The following is a 15,766-nucleotide window of genomic DNA, read 5'->3' as shown; positions in this document are numbered from 1 at the left end:
CCAGGATGGGGGGTGGGGCGGGGGCACTTCCTGTTGCTCAGTTTTGGTTCCTGGGGTTTGAGGTGGAATCAGAGCCCAGGTTCAGCTTCAGTGGGGGCAGCGCCTGACATCTGCAGACCCTCCCGCCCTCTCCCCTTGCTAGGGTGTATCTGGCCCATGCCCTGCCCTCTGGAGCTGGAAGGCAAACCCCTCTGTCGTCTTTCCAGATCTTTCCCCAGCGCAGCCCCCCTTCACCCTGGGCCTCCCAAACGCTATGCAAGCCAGTTTAGCAATTCTGCACCGCAAGCCTGAGGACCCTGAAGTTAAATAAATAAATAGAAATAAATCAGCAGGCCTTTTATCCGGGTCTCTTTTTCCAGTCACGTCTGTCCCCCCCGGCACAGCTTCTAAGTGGAAATGCGATGGCCTCGGCTTGGGGGAAATTTACTGTTTAACTTCAGGCTTTGACAAGGCGCCTGGCGGTATCTAGCGCCTTAAGTAACTGCAGCTGGACCTCGGGGTCCCCGCCTGTGCAGACCCAGAGCACCCAGCTTGAGTGCAGGGGCTGTTTTGGAAAATGAAGCTCTGGCTGGCTGTGGGGGTCAGGGGGGTTGGTTTTGGTTTTAAAGGTCCCAGACTCAGGGGTGGAGGGATGGAAACCCAAGGAGGGAAGAGAGACCCAGGCACCCTCCTGCGACCCGCCCCACCCATCCATTCCCATCTCCCAGCCTTTGCAGGGCTAATTCGTCTTCTGAGAGCCAAAGTGCCAGAAATTGCTGTAGGCTGCGCAGGACTGTTTTTTAGGAGGAGATATTTATTAATACAGTTCTTCTATGAACAAATCCCATCTTGATTATGTGGCAAAAACCTAGCAGAAGATCAACCCATGGCATTTGCAATCATAAAGAAAAGGGGGTTTCCTGTGTCTGTTCGGAATTGCTCTAGGCTACGGGTAATGGAGAACTGAAATAGCCACTTAACACAAGATAAAAATTGATTTCTGTCCCATGTAAAAGAAACCTGGGCAGCGCTGGGTCCTGGGCTCTCTGGTGTCACCAGTGACTCTGTCTCCTTCTATCTTTCGGTTCCACCCATTTACGTGGTCACCTCAAAATTCCAAGATGACTGCTGGGGCTCCAGTCATCATGTCTGCATTGCGGGCAGAAAACTGGAGGGAGGAACTCTTTGTCTTGTTTTTCCCCCAAATCTTTCCTTGTTTCCTTGATGAACCTTAGCTACAAGGACAGCTGGGACGTATGGATATTTAGCTGTGCACACAGATTCTCAGAATAAAATCAGGATTCTGTTAGGGAGGCAATGGGGATGCTGGGTTGTCTACTCGCAGTTGCTCCCCTAGTTCCTGCCCACTCCCTGCTCAGCCGAGGACACCACCTGGCCCGGTGTGGTTGTGCCCAGTCAGGTTCAGAACTGCAGGGCATTAGCTGCTGACAGTGATGGGAAGAGCTGCCCTCTTGCACCTCCAGCTCCTGGGCCCGGGGGGAGCAAGCCCACTGGAGGGCCTCACCCCCAGACCCCTCCTGAACCCCAGGATGCAGGAACAGCAAATGCAGAGGACAAAGATGCTGGTGGTGACTCTCTGAGGAGGAGCATGGCCTCAGTCCTTCTGGGCCACCTGTGGGAAGCTGGGTCCTTCCCAGAGAGGACCCTGCACTCTCCAGACCAGGATGCCCTGAGTCCAGGCAGGTGCTCTAAGTGAGGACACCCAAACCTGGCTGTGAATCAGGAGTGTCCAGGGGACAAGGCCACCGTCCTGCACCCAGTACCTGAACGCAGGGCCTGAGCCATTTCTGTGCCTATGCTGAGCTTGCTGGGAGTGGTGTTCCACTGAGGAAAACCGTGAGGGACTAACCTCTGAAACATTTAAATTTTTTTTTTTTTTTTAATGAATAAAAGGACTAGAAATGTTAATGCAAGAAAAATAACCACGTGGCACATGTTGGCTCCCCCAGACCTGTCCTGCCCAGGAGGATGCTTGTGCCCAGGGCTGGCAGCCGCCCTGCTTGCCGGGCTCTGCCCTAGGGTAGCGCACCTGTCCCATGCGTTACGTATTACATTCACCTGCTGCTCTGGTTTCTGAGGGGCCTGCTGGCCTCGGGCAGTCCCTCTGCTAATGTCAGCAGGGCCTGACCACTGGGCAGGACGGCCTCGGATGGAACGGCTATGCCCTGCACCTCCCCAGCTGTGTCTGTCCTTGGCTGCGTCTGCACCCAGGGCTCCCTGGAGGGACACCAGCACACGGCCCCAGGCTGGGGCAGCGGGATGCCCCCTCGTCTCCTGCGGCACTGCTCAGACTCGGGGCGCTGGGCCTCACAGCTGGTCCTCGTCCACCCAGATGGTCTTGCGCTGCTCCTCACCAATCTTGTCCTTGATGACGCGCAGCAGCTCCTCCAGGTTGCCCCACATCTCAGCCTCTACCGTGGCGTAGAGGCAGGGCAGGGCCTCCAGCTCCTTCTCCTTCAGCCGGCACACGCGCAGGAATTCCTCCTCCGTCTCCGGCCGGGGCAGCAGCTTCCTGGTAGGGGAGACCCACAGGGGCTGTGGGGGAGGCTGTGGGGCTGGATCCCCATGGTAGGGGACAAAGGCCAGCCCAGGGGTTTGCACAACTGTCTGCCCATCCCCGAGAGAGCCTCCAGAAGCAGAGAGGTGTGCGAGTTCCACTTTCCCAACAGTGAGTGATTCCTGTCTCAGCCATTCACTGATGGATCCTCCAGGGCCTGTTACTATGGTCACTAGGCTTGTTCTGCAGCTGCCTGGAGGCAGGCGGGGACCCTAGATGATGCCAGCACCACCCTGGCTTCCTGTCCAACCTCACAGCTGACCCTGTGGCAAATTCTCCAGGCTCAATGCTGGGCAGGATCCAGAATCACTTTCTTTGTTGTTGTTCTTTCTTTTTTTTTTTTTTTTTTGGCACCAAGGATCAAACTCAGGGGTACTTAACCACAGAGCCATGTCCCCAGCCCTTTTTATATTTTATTATGAGACAGGCTCTCCCTAAGTTGCTGAGGCTGGCTTTGAACTAGTGATTCTCCTGCCTCAGCCTCCCAAGCTGTTGGGATTACAGGCGTGCGCCACAGTGCTTGGCCACAGCCACTTTCTCGTCCCCTCCTGCCCAGAGTCTCGGCCCCCACTATCCTCCTGGCCTGGGTTATCCTACTGTGTGTTTCAACAGAGGCACGGAGAGGAGCCGTTTACATCCTGAATTAGACTGTCGGGCTCTGCCCAGAACCTCAGTGGCTTCCTGTCTCCCTCGGAATTAGAGGCCACATCCTTCCTTCTTGAATTAGAGGCCACATCCTTCCTTCTTGTGGCCGATAAGCTCCATGTGGTCTGGACCTTCTCCGACCACTGCCCACTCGCTAACTGTCCCTGCAGCTGCATAGGGTCTGGATGGCTCACCTGCAAGGTCTCCCTTGGGGGTCCTCCTAGTACCTGTCCTTACCAGCTGTGTCCTTTGCCATGGATTGGGGTCTTGTCCTGGATGAGGACTTACTGAAGGGATGTATGGAGGGACAGGGCATGCCGGGGAGACAAGGAGGTGGGGCAGGCTGTGAGGGAGAGGGGCAGGTCTCGGAGCCTACCTGAACCTCTTGGTGTTCTTCTCGGACACCCGGATGAAGAGCACGATGGGGTAGATCTTGCACTTGATCAGGTCTCGCACGCAGCTGATGCCCGCCTCCAGCAAGCAGTGCTTATTCTGTGAATGCAGCAAGCCGCCAATCAGCAGTGCCCCTTCCCGCCCGCCCAAGCCTCTATGGTGCCAGGAGCAGGGCCCAGGAGCAGGGCCAGGCTTCACTGGACAGATGCCAGGGCCATGACAGTGCTGAGCGCCACCGGCTGAACCAGGGAGTAACCAAGGTTACAGGGTGATGCACTGGCAGGGACCAGGACCCAGGATGGTTTCAACAAAACACCAGCCATGCCAGCCGGTCTTCCAGGCTGGGGGACACCGGAAAGGCAAGGTAGGAGCCGGGGGTGGTGTGGTGGTGCACACCTGTAATCCCAGTGGCTCAGGAGGTGGAGGCAGGAGGATCACAAGTTCAAGGCCAGCCTCAGCAACTTAACGAGGCCCTAAGCAACTTAGCGAGAACCTGTCTCAAAATTTAAAAAAATTCATGAAAAGGGCTGGGATGTGGCTCAGTGGTTAATCACCCCTGGGTTCAATCCTTGGTACCAAAAAAAAAAAAAAAAGTCCAGGCTGGTGGGTAGGAGCCTCTGAAGGGCCCATGCCAAAGGACAATCCAGGGCTTGCTGAAGGCATCAATCACCTCAGAACAAACACTAAATTCACATCTGGCTGGAATATAACTGCCCTAAGTGTGCAGTTTCACAACCTCGAACGTCTAGCATGCAGGGACAGGCACCCAGGCCCAGAGGCACCCGCAGCCCCATGCTCCCTCCTGGCCACTACTCATGTGCCCCTGTCCCCAGCACTGAGTCCTTGGGAATGGGATTGCCAGAGGACGTGGTGGGCTCAGCTGCCTGCCTGCTTTCTCTGTGCTCTGCTGTCAGAACTTCCAAAGCTGCTTGGCCCAGACTTTAAAAAACACAGCAAATCCCCCAGGCTGCCCCAAAACTCAGCCTCTGCCTTCCCGTGGGGTGGGCGCGGGAGTAGTAGCCAGCTGGGTGGTGGCACTGAGATCCTGGCTGGGCTCCTGTCCTGGACCCCGTGGGCCCATCCACCAGGGCTGAGCCCGGCCCTCGGTGCTGCAGGCTGAGCGCTTTCCTTCCATCAAGCACTGGGAGGGGAAAAGACTCAGTGCTCAGGCCAATGAATGAAGGGCACCTGGCTCCCAGGGCCACACGGCCACCTTTGCTACCCTGTAGCCAGTGACTCTGCTGGTGGCCCATTTTCTCCCCGTCAGGTGATGTGACAGCTGTCACCTGTTGCTTGCCCTGTCTCACACCTTGACATGCTTGCTCTCTATCCCTGGCCCTTGTTACAATGACCAGACACACATGTCCCCAAACAATGCAGATCAGCTCACTTGCACCAGGACACCACCGAAGACAGAAGCCGAGACCAAAATACAAAACAGGGATGGAGGAAAGAGGGAGGGGCAGAGCGAGGGACGTGGGGAGGTGACAGTGACCTGCACCCACGGTCTGGGGCCGCCCAGAGATGACCAGGGTGCCCCAGGCCCGTGTAGCAACCCAGCCCCTCACCTTGGCTGCCACGGCTTCGATGTTGGCGGGAACGATACATTCAAAGGTGTTGGGGTTCTTCTCCCGGGAGTAGATGATGGTTTCTGTCTTCTGCTTTTTGAGGAACTCATCTCTTGTGACAATATCTGCAGAGAGAGGGGCCAATCTTGAGGGTGGCACATGGTGGTCTTGAGTGGATCAGTCTCTTCAGGCCTTGCTGTCGCCTCCTGGACTCTACAGAACTTGGTGTCTGGTCCCTCTCCAGCCACACAGTTAAATGACTCTTGTTTCCTTCACTAGACTGTGAAGCGTCTTGAAGACAGAGCGGGTGTTTGGCTCCTCGACAATAAACTCCACTGCACAAAAGAGCTCAGGTGCTGGGTGCAATTCTGCCCAGCAGGTGCCAATCATGAAGAATCTTGCACATTGATTCATCTACCCATCACCTATCCATTCACCCACCTACCAGACACCCATCTATCATCCATCCATTCATCCATCTATCTATCCACCTATTTGGCTGTCCATCCATCCACCTTATTCATCTACCCACCTACCATCCATCCATCCACCCATCACCTGACACCATTAAGGGGTATGGTGAAGGGGTATAGACAGGCTTCCTGGAAGAAGATAGGCTTCACCTACTTGTTGGGTGACCCTGAACGTGTCTTTTATTTATTTTTTTATTTTTGGCAGTGCTGGATGTTGAACCCAGGGCCTCCTACATGCTAGGCAAGTGTTCTACCCCCGGGCTACATCTGGAGTCCTATTTTTATTTTATTTTATTTTTTGTTTTGAGACACGGTCAAGTTAAGTTGCTGAGATTGGCCTTGAACTTGAGATGCTCCTGCCTCAGCCTCCTGAGTCGCTGGAATGACAGGCCTGTGCCAAGGTGCCTGGCTCTAAACATGTCTAACTTCTCTGGGTCTCAGGTTCTCCGTTTGTGGAAGGAGGAGCATTAAGTCAAGTCCAGGTCTAGGGCATCCCACACCAGCCCCCAGGGTCAGGCTGTAAACTTGGTACAGGAAGTTGAGTGGGAGAGGCCTGGCCTCCTGCCCAATGAAGACACCAGGGGAAAGATGGGACATGTCTGCAGAGGTCAGGGCTCAGTGGGATCTTCAAATAGGACACAGAGCCTCCCAGTGGCTGGAGGTCAGCTGATAAGTGCTTGGGGAGGGCTGTCCTTCTCCTCAAGCCTGTCCTTGGAGGGGCCTGTCCCAGGGGTCAGGTGCACACCCTCAAAAGGCTGCAAGGCCCAACTGCTGGGCTTTGAAGGGAGGCACAGGGGCCTTGCTGGGCGAGGAGGTGCACGGCCAGTGCTCAAAGCTGAGTGGACCCTTAATGCTCCACCTGGAACCTATGCTGGGAGCTGCTTGAGGGCCAGCTCTGTCCATCCATGAGCCTCTGTCCTCTGGGAGGAGCAGCTGCCATTGTCCTGGTTTTACAGATGTAGCAACAGAGTTTGGTACCTTATCCTGGATCACAGACAAGAGATGAAAGGGAGGCACTGGGGCTGGGATGGGGACTGGGGCTCTCCTTAAGGTGACCCTGCCCTCCTGCCAGTTTCTGTCTGCAAGATGAAGAGCTCTGGATGTGGAGATGGCTGCACAGTGTGGATGTGCTAGCAACGCCTCTGAACTGTGTGCTGGGAGACAGCTAAGACGGTGAGGTCTGTGACGTTAATTTAAGGAAGCCCTGGACATCTGACATTAACTGGTCCTGGGCAGGCCTGGACATCTGTGCTTTAAATACAGGTGACTCCAGCGGCAGATGCCGTTAGGGCTCACCTGACTTGCATATCGTGAACTCCATGGCGCCCCCGGAGTTGAGCAGCTTCTGCACCAGCGACTTGGCCAGTATGGTGGGCGTGAAGAGGACGGGCCTGCGGCGCTCGCAGTAGAAGGCACGCACCAGGCTGTAGGGGATGAGGCTGAGGCCCTTGCTGAGCTCGCTCTCGGGGTCCATCTCTGGCAGGGGACAGGAGGGGCTGGCATCAGAGCCCCACCCTGCCCACCAGGGGAAGTGTAAGGGAGGCCCTAGCACCCCTGCTGGCCCCACAGAGCCTAGGGGCCTCCTGGGGATGTCAGGACACCTGGGGCTGTTTGCACGGGCAACAGGATGCTCCAGGAACCCAGGAACCTCTCCCAGGAAACTGTGCCCCTGCGGGAGGTAGAGGGGTGTGGGACATACGCACGAGCCCTGGTGGTTTATGACATGGCCTGGTTCTGGAGGAAGGGATTGCTTTAGCAGATGGTCCATGATGGCATTTTGGAGGAGGGGCATGGACTGGGACCAGGAGAAGAGCCAGGGCATGGTGGCCTGGGCAGAGGGAGGGTGAATGCATGGGAGAAAGGGAGACCACCAGATGGCAGGAGGGCAGGGTCACTGAGCAAGACCTTGGGGGTCTCTGAGAACTTGGGGAGCCTTAGCCTGCAGGCAGAGTGACCACACGACCTCAAATCTGCCTTCTCCAGTCCTCTCTAGCCAAGGTGTGGGAGCAGAGCAGAGCCCCAGGGGCGGCTGTTGTAAAGCCAGCTCCAAGCAGTCTGAGGACCCACTTCTTGAAACCAAACACCTGTCCCTTTCCTTTGTCCCCTGGCCTGGCCTGGCCTGGCCAGCCTGGGGAGGAGCCCTGGCCTTTCCCTGATAACATGCATGGTAGCGTTGGCCTCCCTTCTTAAGTGAGGCTGGCCTAGCGGGGGAGGCAGTGAGGGGCTGGGGATGGGCACGGGGTCCTGGTGGCCCCTCACGGGCCTGACGAATGGCGAAAAGCATCCAGTGGGGAGAGGAATTGATCAACACATCCCAGCAAACAGCTCCGATTAACATGGGCATCTGGGTGGACGTGACCGTGAGGAGGGTCAGCCACAGCTGGGCTTGGAGGCATCCTCCCCAGAAGGCCGCTAGGTACCCGCCGTCGCCCTGTGGGGGTGGCAGTGCGCCTGCACGGTGCAGACCCAGGGCTGGCCGGGCAGCAGGGTGGGGCCTGGCGGTCTCCACGCACCCTCGTGCTTTTCGGTCAGCAGCTTCGAGGCATCCAGCGAGGACCGGGCCAGGCTCCCCATAGGGCTCCCCGAGATGATGCGGACGCGCTCATTGCTGTTCATCCGCTTGTACTTGTTTTCTGACCTGCTGACGAACTGCAGGGACAGAGGGAGGGCGGGGAGAACCATCCCTTGGCTTGTGCTTCTGGCCAGACGGACAGGCAGACAGGTGTGCAAACCCCGGCTCGCCAGGGGCCCAAGCGTCCTTCCCCTTTAGAAATAGGACACACCCCAGCAGGTGGCAGGATCCTTCAGCTTTTGGGTACGTGCCCTTAGGCAGTGGGCAGATGCCAAGTTCTCCCCACCATCTGGGGACCCATCCCACTTTCCCCCGCGGAATCGGCAGGCAGCCCCTGCTGGCACTCAGGCTGGCCTGCTCCAGCTGCCAAGGAGCCCTGGACCCTCCCTCTCCCCTGACACTGTGCTCCCAACAACCCTCAAGCCTTCTGGGGAGCGCTGCTTGGTCCACAATTCCCAGACGCCCCGAGGTGAGCACAGAGGCAAGCTCACACCGTACTCCCAGGACTCCTTAGGGTCTTTCCCGCCCTTCCCTCTGCAGGGACACAAATCCAGGGGGGCTGGCAGCTAATTTCAGGTCCTTGCAGATGTGTGGACACAATGGTGTGCCATCTCACAGGGTCTTGTCCTTGGGACCACTCAGATTGGGCCTCCTCCCACCTAGCTATCTCTCTGCTAACCATTTCTGAGTCTTCTCTGTTCCAACATCAGGATGGAGCTGTGGGCCCCACCATCCGTCCCCTGGGGTCTAATCAGGCAGCACCTCCACAGGAGTGTGTCTGGTGCTACACTCTACTATCATTCTCTTTGCTTCTGTCAACTGGTGACAGAAGAAATAGTCACGAGGTGTGCTTCTGTATTTATGTGAAGTCACCTCTGAAGATATCACTCAGTGTGTTGGTCAGGATTCCTCACATAATGATCTAGGTGAGAATTTTATTATTATTATTATTATTATTATTATTATTATTATTATTATTTGAGATGTACAGGGACAAATCTTTTCTGGTCCTGAAGACCTGAAATGTTTCCACAAATGGATAAGGTTTAAGAACCTACTGGGGTTCTCTTTATTCCTTGGCTGCCAGGATGCTCAGATAAATTTAATGCTCAATTTGAGGACCTGAACTGGCTGAAATATTTGGAATGATTTTCTTTTCCTGATACATTACTTCTGAGTTTTCTATTCAGGTTTCGACAGCCAAGTTGCTTAAGCTCCTTTCGGCCATAAGTTTCCTGAAACCTTTTTTTTTTTTAATAAAAATGGGAATTGCTTCTAAAAGAAGCAGAGACTGTTTACTGACCTGTCCCCAAGAGGGCGAGCTGGGATGGGAGACGTAAGGCACCGTGAAAAATCGCACGTGATGTAAAACCACGAAGCACAGCTATTTGGGGACAGGCCTTTCTTCCTAGGGGGGAGGCAGAGCCACAGCAATGACCGGAGAGTCGGGAGGCACCTGGTGACCCTCACCTGAAGCAGCTGACCAAAGAGGAAACTGGCTCTGGAGAGGCGGGGGCTGACCCGGGGGTCGCTGGTGGCCAGTGGCTCCTCGGGCTGCAGGGTGTTCTGAAATGAGTTTATCCATCAGTCAGACCCAGCCGGGCTTGGCAGTATGCGCAAGTGTAATGTCACTGCAGAGAGGCAGAAACCTGTCCCCGAGCCCCATCCCTGTCGGGTGTCGGGGAGCAGATGGGGAGGCTCAGGGAAGGTGACCTGCTCCCACAGAGACCAGAGGCGCAGAGCAAGGGCACATTCCAGCAGCCACCCTCCTCCCCTTGAACGTGGGAACTCAAGGCGGGCACAGGAGGTGGGGCTCCTTGGCTGGGGGTGATGGTGTGTGTCCCTCCCTGAGGAACCCAGTCCCTGGATTCATCAGTAATGTCAGGGGACGCTATTAGAACAGGTGGCCATTCCTGCCACCCTGCAGGGCTGCGCCACACCTACCCGGAGCGCCCTCAGGGTGTGGTGGGTGGTGTCCGGCTCATCTCGGCTGCCCCGGTGCATCAGTCGCTGCAGCTTGACCAGGAGCAGCTGCTGGGCCCTGGGGAGGCCAGACAGGAGGAGCCTCAGGGGCTAAGACAGAGTGAGGGCCAGCTCTGGCTCTGGAGTAGGGTGTGCCTAGCCCTGTGTGGACCACAGGGGCTGAGCCCGAGGGACCCCTGGGAGAGCATGGGGCTGGTGCTGTGTGTGGACCGTGCCTACAGGCCCAGGGCTCCTGTCTCGTCTGGTCTGCTGATGGCCACCTTGCCGGGCTGGCCTCAGAAGCTGTGTTAGAGCCTCAGGAGTCACAGGAGGGGACTGCAGTGCTGAGGCCTAAGAGGGCAGATCACACTGCTAAGGAGAGGATGGCTGTCAGGTTGTGGCCCGTGGGACAGCAATGAGGAGTGATTACAGGAAAGGGCAGAGTGTGGTCATCACAGACTGAAAGAGGGCGCTGTGAGGCTCCGTGGAGGGCCAGAGCACAGAGGGGCCCCACGGTTCAGCAGGCAAAGGGGGGGTCTTCTCATCTGGAGGCCCAAGCCCCTTGCAGATGATCATGGCAGTGCCAGCCCTGTCCACGCCTCCCCCTGGGCTGGGAGCAGAGGCCCCGCCAGGCTCAGGACTCACCGGCTGTAGCTGGGTATGGTGCCCGTGTCCAGGTCATGGTCCGTGAAAGGGTCGACCCGGGCACACAGCCACTCGTGCCTGTCCTGGTACATGGTGTCCCTGACGTGCACGACGTCGTCACACCTCAGGGACATGGAGCAGGCGTCCAGCTGGCTGCAGATGTTCAGGTTCAGCCGGATGTAGAACGAGTCCCCCGAGGTGATCAGACCCTCCTCCATGTCTCTCAGTAGCTTCCGGTACCCTAAGAAGCAGACATCCCAAATGCAGCAGATTTACTTCCTGCCACCCCCTCAGACAATGTGCCTGTGTGGCACCCTCCTCTCAAGAGCTCCTGGCTGGGAAGAGCCCTACTCCCTGGGCATTGAGCAGCCTTGGCATTTATGGGTTTCCTTCATTGTCTTGGCTGCTAGGGAGCTCAGAGCTACAATGTGTGCCAAGTTGCAACAATTATCCATAGTAGCTTTCTGCTACAATCTCCATGCCTTCCCCACCCTTATATGGTTCTTTTTTTTTTTTTAATCCTTTTGGTACTGGGGATTGAACCCAGGGGTGCTTTACCACTGAGCTACATTCCCAATCCTTTTTTTTTTTTTTGAGTCAGGGTTTTGCCAAACTTGCCATCTTGCCTCAGCCTCCTCAATTGTTGGGATTATACATGTGTGCACCATGATGCCTGGTTTTATTCTTTATTTTTAAATGATGCATAACTTATATACAGTAAACCACATGTATCTTTAATTCAGTACATTTTCACAAATGTACAACCCTCTCTGTCAATACTTTTCCTAAGGTTTATCTTTATCTTGAATGCTAACACCATTGCTAAGATGTACCTCATTTCATATCAACAGAGATTAATAGTATAAGTTCTTCTGGTTTAGCCACTATGCTCAATGTTATGTCTGTGAGATTCATCTGTAACGTCACAACATAGCAGCAGTGTACTGGCTGTATACTATTCCACACTTCCTCTTTTCTCCATTCTCTTGTGTGCAGTTTGGGCTATTATGAGTAACTGCTATGAGTTACTCTTATACATTGCTTTTGGTGGACATATGTACTCTCTTCTCTTGGAAATCTACTTGAAAGTGGAGTTATCAGGTAGCTACATATTTTGTATCTATATATTTTGCTTTGGTAGATACTGCCAATAGGTTTTCTAAATTGGTAAGACCATACTGCATGCCATTTCGACCTTATTTAAATGTCACTGTCCTTCTGAGTAAATTTTTGCCAGTGCAGTAAGCGCTAAGTGAATATCCATAATGTAAGTCCATGATGTAAATCTCTAAATCGGCTCCACAGGCAGATGACGAATAACACGGCGGAAGCTAAAGCCGTTCTAACAGTTCTAACAGCCAGGCCCCGGGGAACTCATCAGGTATCTGCATCACAAATTCCAGGGACATCTCAGCTAGCTGGGTCAGCATCCTGCTGAGTGGGCACGGTGGGGCCTGGTCTCATGCAGTGCATCTTAGAGCCTGCTGCAGTGAGCCAGCTCTGCCTGGAGTCCCAGGCTGCAGGACACCCCTGTGCACAACTTTTAGGGGCGTGGCTCCCAGCGCACTCTGTGGGGCTGCTGGCCAGTGCACAAGGCACAGACTTTCTGTGGGGCTGGCCAGGCCACAGGACCGGAAAGGAGCCTGTCCCACATGTGGGGCTACTTGGCCCTCTGTTTGGGGACAGCATCATCGACTCCCGAACTGGCAGGGCACTCTGGGAAGGGACGTGACAGCGGCTGGAGAAGCTGGCTGTTTATGCTCTGCTGAAACATTCATGAGCCTGCAGTTAAAAATAAGACCCAGCTGCAGAGATAATCATGCAGGAAACCTGGAGGTGAGAGAAGAATTCAGACTCTGGGAAAGACAAAGCTGAGCTTACCCTGCCCAGGAGCATGGCCAAGAGGTGCCGTGGTTTAAACCACTGGGGCCACACCAGAAGGGAGGTCGAAGCCCGCCTGCCCTGAGGCTGGGGGACCACGGGCACAGGGCCGGGGGGCTGTGATGTGCTCCAGGGCCCTGCCTGGCCCAGCAGAGCCACCCCAGGGCTGCTACCTGTGGCACAGCGGGAAGCCCAAGAGATGAAACTTCCACCCAGAAGGGAGGGGCTAACTGGACCAGGCTGGGGCTGCCGTGTCCACCCTGATGGGCAGGCATCTGGAGGTACCCCAGGCAGGTCATCTGCCGTCCCTGCCTCCTCTCTAAGGCCTGCCCATCAGACCCTCTGATGGTGCTAGGAGGGGCTCCTTCTTCCCAATGCACCAAAGAGCAAGTAGAATGCTGGGGGATGAGGTCACTTGCCCAAGGTCAGAGGCCTTTGAGTGGAGCTGGTCCAGCCCAGACCTCACCTTCTTGGTTGACCTTGTAGTGCAGGGTGACCGGGCCACTGCATCTCTGGATGGTCCAGCGGGCCTCCTCCTTCGTGCACGCGTCCAAGGGGACACTCTGCCTCTCGCCTTTGATGCAGCCTTCCAGCTAGGTGGCAAAGACACATGAGTGGAGTCACGGGGCTGAGACTGCTCTACACAGGACACCGGAGCACCCTCCCCAGCTCAGGGCCAGTGAGGGGGAGAAAGCACGAGGGGTGCATGAGCCTCTGTTAGCTCCCGGGAGCACAGCGAGCCAGTGTGCACAGGTGACCAGTGAAGAGTGGGGAGGAAAGGGCTCGAGATCCTGACAGCATGGCCTCCTTCCCTCCAGCTCCCTGTTCCCAGCTCCACCCAGGCCCGAGGCACCCCTGTCCCCTGTCCACACAGCCCTGAGCACCCAGCCCCTCACCAGCAGCAGCTGGTGGCCCTCGCGGAGTCCTGCCTTCTCGGCCAGGGAGCCCGGCTTGACCGAGTGGATGAAGCTGCCGCGGGCGTTGCCCCCCAGCAGGGTGAGCTGGGTGATGAGGGTGTCTCCGTTCAGCGTTGTGTGCTGCACTGAGGGTCCAGGGCCCCGCACGTGCCCCACGGATGTGACCGAGGGCCGGAAGGGTCTGGGGTTAGGAAATGAAGTGGGGGTTAGGGTTGGAGGAGGGGGACCCTGGTGGCATAGCTGCTGGTGTCTGTCACATACTGGGTGTTGCATGTTGTGGCTCCAAGAGAGTCGCCACTGAAGCCACCTTGCTGGCCATGTCAAGTGAGGGCTCACCACTGGCCCTGCTGGAGACGGTGGTGCACGCCTGTAATCCCAGCATCTCGGGAGGCTTTTAGGCAGGAGGATCATGAGTTCCAAGCCAGCCTCAGCAACTTAGTGAGGCCCTAAGCAACTCAGTGAGACCCTGTCTCTAAACGACATACAAAAAAAGGGCTGGGGATGTGGCTCAGTGGTTAAGCACCCCTGGGTTCAATCCCTGGTACCAAAGAAAGAGATGCAGAGCTGAGTTGCCCTCTGTGGAACACAGAGAGGGTGTCTCTGGTGAGACATTGTCCAGGGCCTATGGTGGCCACCCTGCCCTGCCCACTCCTCACCACCACAGGAAGAGCCCTTTGAGCCCTGCTCTCTGGGCTCCAGCAGGTCACCCTGGGCCCCAGGCAAGCCCTTCCTCTGTGGGCTTGGTTTCCCTCCCTGGACAGTCAGGGGGTCACAGGGGGTGATTTCTGACTTGGGAATGCTGTGATTCTAGGACTAGATCCCAGGACAGGGGGTAATGCAGGTGGTGAGGGGGGACAGATCTTTATCCCATGCCCACCCGCACACCCCTGGCTTCCCCTTTGCTGCAACTGTCTGTACCTTTCAAGTGAGAATTTCCTAAACATGAGGTTGACCTGCTCCAGGTTATAGGCATCCAGGCCTTCAGACTGGTGGGACGAGGAGGAGGAGTGGATGGACGGTGGACCAAAGGAGCTGCGCTCATGACTGTCGTCTGCAAAGGAGCCAGGGCTCATCAGGAGTGGGAGCAGCCAAGAGGAGCCTGGAGGGCTGCCCCGGCCCCCTGGGAGGGCTGAGCAGGGGCAGGTCCAGGCTCTGGGGCACTCAGAGCCCCACAGCCCTGCTTATGCCTCAGGCTAAATGGTCGAGTTCTTGCATCCTCTCTAATGTAGACAGTCCCCTGCCTCCAGGAATCCTCTCTTATTGTGAAGCCTCACCAACTATCATTAGGAATCCTGTCTTATGTCTGCAAGGGCAGTGTGCCATCCGGTTGGTAGTTTTACTTTGAAATTGGCTCCCTGGGTTTTCATTTTGGGGCCCTCCACCCCTGCTGAGGTCTCCCTATCACCCACCAGTATCACAGACTGTGGGACTGGGCTCCTCCCTGTCTCCCCACCTCAGCAGGACCCTGAAGAGCCCGGGAAGACGCCCACTCCACACAGCACCAGGTCACTGGGTGGAGGGATGCCTAGATCCTGCTCTGGGCTGATAACAAAGGCTCTCTGCATAGGGAATTTTTCCCGACACTGCAAAATACTTTGGACAGATGCCCAGGATTCTCTTCCCAGCGTCCCCTTTCCAAAACTCTTTCAATTCTTCTCATTATCCAGCCTCGATTAGGTGCTAACCTCTCTTTAACACTTGATAGCTTCTGATGGTCCCAATTAAGAGGGACCACTGATCTTTCCGTTTTATCTGCTGGCAGCCTCTCCTGGCAAGGCTCGGAGGCAGGGTTGGGGAGCCCTGGAACAAAGGGGGCTGGCAGGGCACACCCGGAGGATTCTGAGCCATGGTCTCCCAGGCTGCCAGCTGTGCAGGGGCCTGGGGATGCCGTCACATTTCTGGGCCTTGGCGCTGTCCCCTGCGAGGCCATCTCAATGCCTCTTGCTCCCCTTTCCCTGATGTTCCAGACTCGAGTTTGTGGGTCTGCGTCCATCCACCCAGCTGCTGCAGAGCTGGGACCACACAGTCTTGCCAGGCAAGGCCTTGGGGACTGGAGTCTGTGTCCTGGGCACCAAGCACAGCCTGGTGAGGTGTGCTGGGCTGAACCAGACTTCCTGGCTGGGAGAGGGTGGCTTCTGGGAGAACCTAGGTCT

General features: G+C 56.2%; 1 protein-coding gene across 4 annotated transcripts in view; it reads right to left on the bottom strand.

Annotated features, from left to right (window-relative positions):
* Window positions 1-773: 773 nt before the first annotated feature.
* The window catches only part of LOC139701304 (caspase recruitment domain-containing protein 11-like), a 53,429-nt gene continuing 38,436 nt past the window's right edge, over window positions 774-15,766 (bottom strand). For 3 of the 4 annotated variants that reach the window (XM_071605599.1, XM_071605598.1, XM_071605600.1), the window contains 11 exons: window positions 14,532-14,664; window positions 13,593-13,794; window positions 13,163-13,289; window positions 10,816-11,056; window positions 10,153-10,249; window positions 9,679-9,774; window positions 8,150-8,285; window positions 6,933-7,112; window positions 5,164-5,288; window positions 3,579-3,694; window positions 774-2,512 (listed from right to left, as the gene is read on the bottom strand). In XM_071605599.1, coding sequence (XP_071461700.1) covers window positions 2,308-2,512; window positions 3,579-3,694; window positions 5,164-5,288; window positions 6,933-7,112; window positions 8,150-8,285; window positions 9,679-9,774; window positions 10,153-10,249; window positions 10,816-11,056; window positions 13,163-13,289; window positions 13,593-13,794; window positions 14,532-14,664 — 1,658 coding nt within the window. In that variant the 3' untranslated portion in view covers window positions 774-2,307. Of the gene's footprint in view, window positions 2,513-3,578; window positions 3,695-5,163; window positions 5,289-6,932; window positions 7,113-8,149; window positions 8,286-9,511; window positions 9,775-10,152; window positions 10,250-10,815; window positions 11,057-13,162; window positions 13,290-13,592; window positions 13,795-14,531; window positions 14,665-15,766 lie in introns of those variants that run through there. The other variant, XM_071605601.1, reaches the window with a different exon arrangement.

Source organism: Marmota flaviventris, chromosome 19 (genome assembly GCF_047511675.1).
Source record: "Marmota flaviventris isolate mMarFla1 chromosome 19, mMarFla1.hap1, whole genome shotgun sequence".
Classification (NCBI taxonomy): Eukaryota; Metazoa; Chordata; class Mammalia; order Rodentia; family Sciuridae; genus Marmota; species Marmota flaviventris.
Note: the sequence above shows the minus strand (reverse complement) of the source record. Positions and strands in the feature narration are given on the sequence as shown.